At 36.3% G+C, this 12,603-nt stretch overlaps 2 protein-coding genes across 11 annotated transcripts in view; one reads left to right on the forward strand and one right to left on the reverse strand.

The window, feature by feature from the left end:
- Cnot7 (CCR4-NOT transcription complex subunit 7) overlaps window positions 1-10,016 on the reverse strand; it is a 44,922-nt gene extending 34,906 nt beyond the window's left edge. For 3 of the 8 annotated variants that reach the window (XM_071610426.1, XM_027954674.3, XM_071610427.1), the window contains exons 1-2: window positions 8,352-9,642; window positions 6,306-6,499 (exon numbers count right to left, since the gene is read on the reverse strand). In XM_071610426.1, coding sequence (XP_071466527.1) covers window positions 6,306-6,499; window positions 8,352-8,468 — 311 coding nt within the window. In that variant the 5' untranslated portion in view covers window positions 8,469-9,642. Of the gene's footprint in view, window positions 1-1,425; window positions 1,468-6,305; window positions 6,500-8,351; window positions 9,643-9,698; window positions 9,780-9,837 lie in introns of those variants that run through there. The other 5 variants (XM_027954672.3, XM_071610425.1, XM_071610430.1 and 2 more) reach the window with 5 other exon arrangements.
- Window positions 10,017-10,103: 87 nt separating this feature from the next.
- Vps37a (VPS37A subunit of ESCRT-I) overlaps window positions 10,104-12,603 on the forward strand; it is a 37,593-nt gene continuing 35,093 nt past the window's right edge. For 2 of the 3 annotated variants that reach the window (XM_027954719.3, XM_027954720.3), the window contains exon 1: window positions 10,105-10,527. In XM_027954719.3, coding sequence (XP_027810520.2) covers window positions 10,403-10,527 — 125 coding nt within the window. In that variant the 5' untranslated portion in view covers window positions 10,105-10,402. Of the gene's footprint in view, window positions 10,528-12,603 lie in introns of all 3 variants that reach the window. The other variant, XM_071610431.1, reaches the window with a different exon arrangement.

The raw sequence follows: 12,603 nt of genomic DNA on the forward strand, positions 1-12,603 counted from the left end.
GGCAGAAGAAAGAGAAAGACAACATTCAAAATGCCATTACTTCAAACAGTTTATCTCTTGCTTCCATTTACAACTATAGTGCCAAAAACAAGACAGAGGACTAATTGTTCCAATGCTTTACATCTATGCAAGAAAAATACAGTCTAAATATAAGGATCATTACTTCAGAAAACTGTTCAAATGATAATCATAAAAGTCCAACAATGAGATTTTAACATTTACTATCAACTCAATTCCATTAGCTTTCTATATATTACATAAGTTTAATATGGTTAAAAATAATTTTCTACTCACAGAGGCTACCATTACAAAGTGCTAGACATGTTCTTTCCAGGACATGGAAACATCCATTTTAGTTTAACATCCATTTTAATGCTGCCAGAGAGTGCTGCAGCCACAGCTGTGATGCTATGCCCCTCTCTCATGCTTGCAACAGAACCAGGAATGAAATACCAAGCAGGAGACACATCTCATGTAGCTAAGTTAAACAAATCTTAAAAAGGAGATGCATCCTTTCACAAATGATGATAAGCCTTTTAAATGGTTCCAAAAAGTAGTGAACTATTTAAAATTAAGGAATGCTATAACAGCAATAATTTTCTTCTTCCAACAATCCTAATTCTGGAAGACTGCCTCCAAAATCAAGTCAGAAAATCTAAACTAGTCTTTCAAGATTTCACTTACGCTAGAGACAAAGCCATCTCTAAGTTTCCAAGTATAAATACATAAGTATCTAAAATGTTAAAACCTTATTAAAATGCAGAGGTATATTTTTGAGAATAAAAAGCTATTTACTTTTTTAAATTTAAGAATATTAACAAAGAAACTTTCTATTAAAAACTTTAATGAAATTAATTAAACCAAAAGACATATTTCACTTGGGCCACAAAGTATTTTCATGATTTATTCTCTGGAAATAATTTGCTTCTAAATGTCTAAAAATAACGAAGCCTAAAACTAAAACATTTAAAAATAGAAAGGAACCACAATAATCATTTTAAATTAAAATTTCCCTTATAAATTTTTTTTTAAAGATTAAAAAGAAACATCTGAATAAATGCAGTACCACTTCTCCTGGGTTAAACAACAGATACTGGTTTTGCTATACTCAAAATATGTACCTTATATATTTTGATGAGAAGATCCCTCATTAGGTCCCACAGCTCACACTGAAATATGCTTTAGCAACTATAACCAAAGAAATAGATTCTTCTCCAGGCTCACATTACTCTGGGTTATGAGCTCAATTCACTTTTAATTTATTTTTTTTTCTCTCTGTCCCAATCACAAGTTTCAAGAAGGCAATTTCTGTTTTTCAATATTATATCACCAGACTGAATAATAAATGAAGTAGGACAGTGTATACTGCACTATTTAAACCAGTATTTCTCAAACTTGCCAAAGGACAACAATCATCCAGAGAACTTACCAAAATATGGATTTCCAGGTCTCACTGATGTCCCAGACCTAATGAATCACAATTCCCAGGTAAGAGACCTAGATGAGTACCTTGGGTACTTCATAATCAAATAAGTTTGGTAAACAAAGAATTGTGTATAATTATTTTTCTGCATAGTTCATACAGCTTAATTCAGATAAGTCCATGTAGTCTCTTCTAAGTTTCATGGACTGAACATTTTATAATTTGGTACCAATTTCATGCTTTATAATACCCAACTCATGATAAAGAAAAAGTGGGAAACCCTAGGCAGATAAGTTAAATCTTGGGGCAGGATGAAGAAAATAGTTCTAAGTCAATTCTGCAAATCAGTAGGCTGTCACTTTCCAATGGCATCCAGTTCAAGTTTTTAAACCTTCCTATACTGTCTTTCCCACCTCAAAAATCCAAGCAATGGAGAGGAAAAAATATTAAAATACACTACCCTCAAAAAAGTAAAGTAGCATTTAGTCAAGATATGAGAATTGCTGCAGGAGCTGGTATTGGCTGACTATAAGGTCAATTTGTTTACAATAATTATAAAATACAACATGATCTCTCCTAACTAAAGATAAACTACCTACTGAAGTATAAGATAGCAAAATATCTGTTACATCAACTGAACATGAATGATAACCATGTATAAGTCTGTTAAGAAGGGTTTCCCAAAAAGCAGAGATGCATGGTTATCTGTAGGTAATATCCTAAATACAGGAACTACTTCAAATAATTAAACTAAAGTCAGTAAATTTCTTGGAATTATCACTTTCTACAAATAAAAACGGCCTACTCCAAAATTTCATATTTTTAAATACATGGGCTCCCTCCAACTTCAAACCACTCGTGATTCAACAGACACCAAAGGGTTTATAAAGTACTTTTCAAAAAGTTACTCTCATATACTTTCCAACTAAAATTAGTTTCTAAAAGTATAAACTCCAATGTACTTAAATTTCTGCTAAAAAATCATGAAGTTAAAAATACAAACTGGAATACAGATAGTCACAAATACAAAGGTGGTTAACAATAATATTTCATAAACTCAAACTGATATCACAAAGATGCCAAAAAATCTTCAAAGGCTATGGAACATTAGAAAACAAATGACTTGTAAATTACCAAAAACAAACAAACAAATAAATAACACTAGTTATCAGAACCAAATGAAATTTATAAGTCAAAATATGCTAATATTGCTATCTGAATGGGTGAGACAGGACAGAATTTTCTATCTTTGGATATAGATATCTATTCTAAATAAAATAACCAAAATGGTGGACAAAGAAAGATGTACAGATGCTCCTTGATTATTTTGGGTTATATCCCAATAAAATCATTGTACACTGAAAATATGATAAGCTGAAAATCTACCTGAAACAACTAACTTACTGAACATCACAATTAGCAGCACAATATACTATAGAATATTGATTGTTTACACTTGTTATCATGTTAACTGACTGGGAGCTGCCTCCTGCTGTTGCTACCCAGCATTGCCAGAGGGTTTTGCACTGCATATTGCTAGCCAGGAAAAAAGATCAAAAATTCAAAACTCAAAGTCTGGTGTCTACTGAATGTATACTGCTTTTGCACCAACGTAAAATTAAAAAGTTGTAAGCTGAACGACTTTAAAGCAGAGGCCATCTGTATATTGAGAGGCCCAAGAGGAAAGCAACAATAAAAATTTCAACATACAACCTAAATGTCCAACCATAGCAAATGGTTAGTTATATTATGGTATAACCATAAAGAGGTCAATGTAAATGATTAAAAAAAGTTGTTAGTAACTTATTCATAATAATATATAAATGATAAATTCTTAATGTAAAAAAGGTATTTTAATCACAGAATGACTAAAGAGGAAATGCTAGAAAACTGTGATAGTAGTCATCTCTAACTTTTCTGTATTTTCTACCAGAAGCATGCTATTTTTTAAATAGAAAAAACAAGGCAAATATTGTCAGTAAATATGTATTGTATGTTAAAAATTCAGGTTTTATTTCCTTTGTTTCATGTCAAAAATCCGTAGACTTTGATGTTAATTTCAGTCTGTGAGGATGTTGATGAATCCAAACTCGTCAACTGAACATTGTTTAACTGCACAATAATCATTAATACCCAAATTGACAAGAGGTAAAAGCAGAATACTAGGATAATATTAACATCTTTTAGCTTATGCAGCACACAGGTGACCATAACCTCAGTTTACTTCAGAACACTGAATCCAACTCTAATTTAGAATATAGCATTTAATTTGCTCTTCAAACATGCATGTCCTATTTATTGTTATTAAATCAACAAGCACCCTGGAAAGAAACCAAATTTTACCTAGCTTTAAAAAAAAAAAACATAAAATTGTTTGCTTCTGAGCCCACAATAAGTACTGTAGTTATCATGATATAATTATCAAGAAAAGTGAAAAAAGAAAGTTAATTCTATTTACAAAACTCATATGCTCTTAAATCTGTTTCATTTTACCAGGGTGCTTTAACCAGGATGCTATAAATCACACCTTCAAGATTCAGAAAATATTAAATGTCACATATAACTAAGATTGGAAATTAATGTCACTTAGATCTCAGATGCTTTTAGTTGCATGCTTTTTTAAAATAACTATTCACAGCCTAATGAAACACCACTATAACTATACATAGCTTTCCATGTCTCACAAGTCCTTATATCTACAGTAGATAAATACTGATCTGCAGTTATTTTCTTGATGCTAAAGGTAAAATTTGGGAAAATATTGGTATAATTTTTTTTTTTTTTATGTTGGTACTGGGGATTTAACACAGGGGCACTTTACCATTGAGCCACATCCCCAGTCCTTTTTATGTTTTATTAGGAGACAGGGTTTTGCTAAGTTGCTGAGGCTGGCTTTGAACTCCTGATTCTCCTGAACTTGTGAGTTGCTGGGATTACAGGAATGCACTATCATACCTGGCAACACTGGCACTATTTAAATACTGAATTCTTAGGGGCAACTGACTTGGAAATTCTATGTTCATAAAAATAGAAGAGCAATAGAAAACACTAAGTTATAATTACCATGACCAATTTTCTTCAATACTATACCCCTAGAGACTAGCACTGTAGTTGACACATTCATTATAGACACTGATTTAAAAAGTCCATTTTCATCTTGTTAAACATGTCCAAGATGCTGTTCACAGTGCTCTTTTCACATATGACACAGTACTGGCTTTATCATTCAAATAACCTTTTCTACTTGAATGTTTTTCACTATATCCTGCTCCTTAACTGTGTCTTAGGACACTAACATTTCTGTAATTGGTAGCAAAATTTGGTGTTAAAACTATAGTGTCAGGGAAACAAAAAAAAGTTGCACAGAGACTGTATTAAGAAAGCCATTGTTACTAAAGCAAAGATGTTTCTAGAAGAGGAAACAATTTTACCAAAACTGAGACTCTAAGGGGTCACTCTTTTACTCATGAACTCAAATCATAACAGTACCTTATTTAAAATGTTCTTTTAACAATGCTCTAATGATCATTTGGGGGAAAAAAGTAACACAGAATGATTAAAATGATAAGGGACTAATTAAACGATTATCTTTTAAGAAAAGGATAGAAGGCAATTTTCACTGTGTGTGATCTGTAGTATTTATAAAAGGTTATCAGTTATAGAAAGGTTGAAAACTTTTTAACCTTTAAAAGGTTCTGGAGAGTATATTGTAATTATACTATATAATATTTATTATATTACTAGTACTTACAAAGTAAAATGAAGAGTCACAATAAACACAATGCACTGAGAAGCCACACTATTATACTACTGTCACTACTACCCTCTAAAATCATTAGTCTGCTTTTCATTAGCTTATATGTTAAACAGCACATTATGCAATCAAGAACAGGAATAATTTTTATATTGGCACTACCATTAACTACCCAGTAACTTGTTTTTTCCAACCAGACGTTAGATCATATCATATAAATACAGGTTATTAAACAAAAGGACACTGTAATACTATAATACATTTAGAATGCATTAATACATTTTATTTCCTCAACAGTTTATAAACAACCTGTCATTGCCCCCAAAACATTATAAACTTTATTTCTCTCAGCTATCAAGACTACTTCTGTCAATAATATAGAAATATTGTAACTAAAGAAACTGAGTGTAGACCCAGGGATTGAGTTAGAATTTAGATTCTGATATACTAGCGTCACCAGGTTTAAGGATACTGCTCTACTTTATGCAAATTAAGAGATTCTATGAGATGGCAAGGGAAAATAATCATTCCATAACACTGATTTGAAAAGAAAATGCACCCAACTTTCCAAGAAATATCTTACTGCATGTGACATGTCTACTTACAAACTAGAGTACGTATGACTGCAATAAAAATCTTTTCACAAGAATGCATATTATAGAAATCTATATTTCACATGGCACACAAAAACGTTTGAAAGTACAATCAATGTCCTAAGATTATTTTTTCTATCAAAAAGTATCTTCAATACCAATGATTTGGAGCTGAGAAAGTAGCTAGATCACTTGTTAGCATGCACGAGACCCTGAGCCTAAAATTAACAACCACCACCACCGCAGCAACAACAAAAAACCCAGTTTCCGAGGTTTAAAAAAAAAACAAAAACAAAACCTAGTAGTCATATTTTTAAAATATATCTTTAAAATTGAAATATCTGAATTTTAACATCTTTAATATCTGAATTTTTTTGGTCTCATATTAAGAACAAAACCTACATTTTTGAAATGCAATGTATTTCCAGGATAACTGTACCAAAATTCACTCAGAACTTTACTATACCTGAGGAAATCAATTTCTAAAATTAAACAAATAAAAAAGGCTTGAGTTATATATGTAGTTCCCACTTACGTCAAATTAAATTTAAAATTAAACTGCCAAGTTGAAGTTCCTGGAGGGTATTCTCCTTGTTCATTCATAAATGTCAGTCCTAGCTGAATTATCTTTAACAAGTCTACATTACATCGCAATAGCTGGTACTGATAGTCAGCATTACTCCTGAATTCTCCAATGGGTCTCGCAACCACACCTGGAAACTCGGTGTCCTGTAAAACAGTTTTAGGGTTCATTATTTACTAAATGTCAACAACCAAAATCCATAAATTCCTAGAATAATTTTTGATGCAAGTCAAAGAATCCTACTACTGATGATACTCTACATGTTTACATTAAATGCTTTTAACTAGAAAGAACACTAATTTTTAGAACCATGAAATGAAACTATACACTTAATGATTTTTTTTACTTAAAATATGATACTTACTACTCTATGCAAAAGAGAAGAAAAAACATTAATTCATGTCTCCTAAAGAGTATATTAAGCTATGCTCACAGTATTTCAATATTAAAAGCAAGCTGCATGAAGAATTGGTTAAGGAGTAGAAAATTCACCATTTTCCAATTGTTTCTATGAGACAAGGTTTATGTCAACACCAAAATCACTAGAAGCACCATTAGCCTCCTAATTTCTTTGGCTAAACGAACATTCTATCAATCATAGAAAGCATCTGTCAAGAACTGTATGCCACCCACCCCTTTTTGTAGGATATTACATCTATTTATTTATTTAGCTACCAGGGATTGAGCCTGGGGTGCTTTAACCACTAAACCACATCCTCATCTCTTTTTATTTTTAATTTTGAGACAAGGTCTTGCTAAGTTGCTTATTGCTTCACTAAGTTACTAAGGCTGGCTTTGAACCTGATTCTCCTGCTTCCCAAGCCCCTGTGATTACAGGTGTGTGCCACCACACCTGGTGGATGTCATTACTCCTGTAATGTTGTTACCCTTTATCATTTAAAAAATCACTATGAATTTCCACTGGATAAGAAATATCCCCCCAACAAAAGAAATAATTTCAACTCTAATTATGGGCAAATAAATCTTTATTAAATAGAATGTTGCCTATGTACACATATTTGTATTTTCACCAATCATCTTGTCTCTACCCAAACAAGATGATTTATTTTTGTTTATATTTAAAATACTGAGAAAATAACATATCCATTTAGTATCCAAATTCAAACTAGGACTAACAAACAACAAAAACTAAATACCAAGCCAATATTAAAAAATAAATTAAAACTTCTTTAAATTCAGTTCAATTCAACAACCAATTATTGGATACTATGCTAGGTGTTGAAAGCATAAGGAAGACACTACTCCCTCGCTTTATGGAACTAATAATCTAGTAGGTCTAGAAAACAGTAGAGTAGCTACAATAGATACACAAAACTACAATAGCAAAGCAGAAAACAATTAACTATATAAACAATCTAGGCAGACTGAATAGCATGTGTGAGAGCAGAGCTGCTTAATAATATAGTGTGTTCATGGAGTTCCAGTGATTATAATTTAAAAATTGCAGACATACAATGTTTCATTCAATGGGAGACTCCATTTGTTTGAAAGAAATATCCTGGAACCCCCTGGCTTCCAAGAGTTCATCTGGTACTATAAGTTAGGCCTTATCATGATTGTTCCTCCTCTGCAGCTTTACCTTTATTCTAGTCTTCCCTCATTCTGGTCAGACTTATGACAATACCCAAATAGGGAAATAATGCACCTTCTCGACAGCAACCAATCCAGAAAAAAGCCCTACTTCCTTACACCTTAACTAAATATCCCTGACACAAGACCAAACTTAATAGTGACCTTTTAATATTCGTACTCAAATACCCCATGATTCCCAATGTGTTTCCCTTACTGCAACGAGTAATAAATCCAACTTGTCAAATTACAGTTATGCTTCTAATGGTTTTGTGATGGAGAGGGCACCAGTAATTTCTTTTTTTTCATGGTTAATCTTTAAAAATCAACCAAAAGGGTTGAATTCAAACTTAAAATCCCTCCTGTCCCTTTATTACAATCATTTTAAAGATCTGTTCAAGGGCATACCATAGCAACGTAATTATACTTTCGGATAACTTGACGAATTTTCTTCATTTCTTCATCCAGGTTACAAGCCCAAACTTCACAAATTCTTTGGCTATGATCTACAGTTGCTGCTGGCATAGTGAGGGCAGAAGGGAGTCTAGATGCCAAGCATCAAAATGTTATATTTGATTGAAGATCTGTTTCATAAAATACTTTGTCCTTTATTTATGTACCTGTCAAAATAAAAAACCAAAATAAAAACTAGCTATATCATAAATCTGAATTCCAGATGTATCATAAATCTAAATCATAGAATTGAGCTGGTAGAAACCTAAGCAGTTATTTACCCAGGGTCCTTAAATCATACACATAAATTATATTTTTAAACTTTTTGTTAAAAAGAGAGTTCAATTCATCCTCTGCATAAAACTTCATGAAGCCATCCATTTCCAAATAAAAATGAGATCAGATGCTACCATGATAAAGGTACCATTTACTTTTGTTTGTCATTAACAAAAAACATTTTAAATCTTAATTACAAAATCTGCTTCATTGGCATTTATTCAATCCAGATTGAAGGGGACAAAACTAATTTTTAAAAAATACGTTGTGAGAAAAAAGTAACAGCCACAGAAATCATTTGAATATCTGCAACTGTAGGAAGGTGAAAAAAAGGGCAACAGAATGTCTGCATTTTAAATTTACTTCTAATTTCCTAAAATTCCAAGCACTTTCCGTTGCTAAATATAGCTCTCATGTTGCTGGTTCCTGGTATACAATGGTAATTTGGACCAACATATTCTTAGAGAAATCCCAAATGCTCCTTCATTTTTCACAGAAATTGGGGGGGGGGGCGGAAACTGAGGTCAAAGAGGGGAATCTTGTGTCGTCCAAATGTAACGTCTGCTCAAGAACAGAAATCACAAATGATCCAAGACAGCCCTTCTTTTAAAACTCCCATCCTGATACACAAACACTTCGGTATGATACTGTAGTTAAACACTGCTCTCTTCCATTTCTCTCTCTATGCTGCTCCAAATGCCAGGAAGAGTCACCAAAGGCCTTCTCACTACTGTAGGTACCATCTCCACAGGCTTCCAGAGAAACAGGACAGCACAGAGGCATTCATGTCACAGATAACTCTTTTCCCTGGCAGAGAGCCAACGCGAAGATTCTGATATTTACTGGAGCCAGACTGACTCCCAAGTAACGCTGCGTGAAGAAACACCAGGAGCTGAGGATCTAGGCCAACGCCCTCCACTCTAAATTTCTGTCCCCCATCGAAGCCCCAGGTACAAAGCCGTTACGTCATCACTCCGCGCCACCCTCTAGAAAATACCCCCAGCCCCAGTTACCCTCCCCCCTCACCCGCCACCAAGCTCTTTCCTCCACCGGCCGACTCCAGCAGGCGCCACCGCGCACTCTCTCAGGTTCATGGTTCCCGCCCCCTTTCTACTTCCCCAGCCCGCCCTTCCCCCCGCAGGTCTGCAGCAGTCGCTAAATCTACTTGTGTCTCTGAGCTGGCGCTCCTCCTCCTCCTCCTCGCCATAGAGGCAGCACCCGGCGGCGGTGGCGGTGGCGGTATCGGCGGCGGCGGCGGGTGCCCCATAGACACCTCTCGCCCAGCAACTGGGAAAGGGGAGCCGGAGCTGCGCCGCACCGTGCTGCGCCGTAGCTTCTCACACGTCCTGGCGGGGGCGCTAAATGATGACGCGACACGCAGAGGGGGCGCGGCGCACGGGCGGAGGCGGGGCACGCAGGTGACGAAGGCTAGGGTGGTGGAGCGCTGGGCTGTCAGCCTCCCTGACTGGCTGGTTTGGGCGTCTGGGCGGCGAAGGTAGGACTGCCTATCCCGGGCGGCACGTTGCCCCTCTCCAGCTAACTGCATTAAAGCATGTCCCCCAGAACCCGGAGACCGCGAGCCCGGCTTGCTTAGTGAAGATGCGGCCCCCCAGCGTTTAGGCCACTCGCGTCTCAGCCCGCTTCTCTGTCGCTGGAGAACGCCCGGGTTGAGCAGCTGGGAGAAGCAGGCCAGAGCCTTCTAGGGCCTTGGGCCCGGGGACCCAAGGAGGATGAGCTGGCTCTTTCCCCTAACCAAGAGCGCCTCCTCCTCCGCGACTGGTTCTCCCGGTGGCCTCACCAGCCTCCAACAGCAGAAGCAGCGCTTGATCGAGTCCCTCCGGAACTCACACTCCAGGTGACTGGTCGCTGCTTCTTCGACAGGAGGGAAAAGTAGGGCGGGAGGGCGGGCTGGTCCCAATCACTCTCACGGCTCCACAGGCCGACTGCGCGCCAGCTGCCTCCTTTTGATAGACTTCCTTTCATAGTGGGTCACACATCTGATCTTCCATTCCTACCTCATGTTTACTATTTTCCTCCGGAACCCCCCTGCCTCCTACCCGACCACTGCTCAGCTCTTCTACTTCTGACTTGCTCATCCGTTTTGACACATCGCTGCTGACAGTAATCTCTTTCATATTCTATATCCGATACCCTTTAGTATTCCTGGTTTCCCCCCTAATCTTTCCCTATACCCACCTGATTACAGCTTTGGCAGAAGTGTTAAAGCTCTGTAATTGGTTAAGGGGAATTGTGAAGAGTAATCTCCAAGTTTCACAAAGAGGAAAATTGTTGCAATATCAAAGGAAAGGAAGCCGTAGTTTTTTCATCAGTGAATTCTTTGAGCGATAGTCAGTCTTCTTGAGTCTCTAATTAAGAATTTACCCTGTTCCAATAACCTCTCCCCATCTTGCAACTGCTAGTGTCCGTACATTTTCACTTCCTTAATATTCTTGGCTCTACACTCAAAGATTGCCATGCATTCATCTCTGTTGTTTTGTTGTCTTCTTAAGAGTTTTCATTTTATCATGGCCAGATTAGAAATATTTTGCAATTCAAATTATTTCAACTGTTTTTATTTAGTGTAGTCTGGTTTGCTATAGCCTTTTATATTGCAAATGCCTGCGCCTCTAATGATTTTCAAAAATTAGAGCTGCCTGTTTTATGTCATGAGTTATACAATTATATTTTCCTAACAGTTTCACAGCATGTGTTTTATGTAAAGATGTCAACATGGTTAAATTCTAGTCCTTTTTAAGATCTTTTCATACATTTGAAAAACATAATGAGATAATAAAATTGAGTAATTCCTATTGAACAATTGAATTCCTGTTGAATTGCCATTTTATCTGTTACACATCAATATTTTTTCCAAGCAAGTAAGTTATAACCTAGAATAGTAATAAATGTATTGTCAAAAGAAAAATTTACTGCAAAATTAGGTGGCTTTCATTTTGGAAAATTAAACTCAAAAGTTTTTACAAGTGTCACCCATTATAAGGGTAATGGCTAATGCTTTCATAAGGAAAGGCATGCTACAAGGGAAAAACATAGCAGATTCATTTAACCAAAAATTTATGTTACATGGGAGCCTTAAGAAATGAATACCCAAAGACCCAGGGAAAACTGTCTATTTTTATATTTAGGTTTGGTAAGGAATGGACAACCATGTAGAATTGTGATTTGACAGAAGTGTATGGCTTAATGGTAATAAATGAGGTGACGAAACCTAGCAAGGCCTGTCCAGATTCTTCTTGGCACTTTGTGTAGCTTTCCTTCTCAATATGGGTATAAGGAGGGGCCCCTCTGGAATGAGGGTTTTCTGGGGAGAGGGTGGAGAAAGTGACCTTTGTAGGTTTTATCACTTGCTTTGGGGGATGGGAGATCTAGTTTCTTTGACCAGATTTGCAGAAGAGGAGTTCTGATTTTTATGAATGCTCTGGGGGAGAAAGAAATAAGAACCTAAAGGTAGAAAAAAGTCAGGGAAAGTTTGCTGCTGAGGCCTTATAATTTCCTTTAGCTCAATGTGGTTACCTTGCCAAAGTGCCATACTTTGGAGTATCATTTTCTCCCATCCAAGTACTAACCAGGCCCGACCCTGCTTAGCTTCCGAGATCAGACGGGATCGGGCGCGTTCAGGGTGGTATCATTTTCTGAGCCACAAGACAAGTAAATCTTATTCTAAATTTTTTTAACACACAGTATCTTTATTTTATTTTTATGTGGTGCTGAGGATCGAACCCAGTGCCTCACACATGCAAGGCAAGCACTTCACCACTGAGCTACAGCCCCAGCCCCGAGACTCATTTTTAACCAGCATAACAAATTTGTCCCCTTAGAAGTTGTCACCTTGGAAGACTGAGTACTGTACTAACCGTACCACTGTAGAAATACTTTTTAGAACCATACCCTTGGAATTAATTGCAGTTGAGCC

Source organism: Marmota flaviventris, chromosome 3, assembly GCF_047511675.1.
Source record: "Marmota flaviventris isolate mMarFla1 chromosome 3, mMarFla1.hap1, whole genome shotgun sequence".
Lineage (NCBI taxonomy): Eukaryota > Metazoa > Chordata > Mammalia > Rodentia > Sciuridae > Marmota > Marmota flaviventris.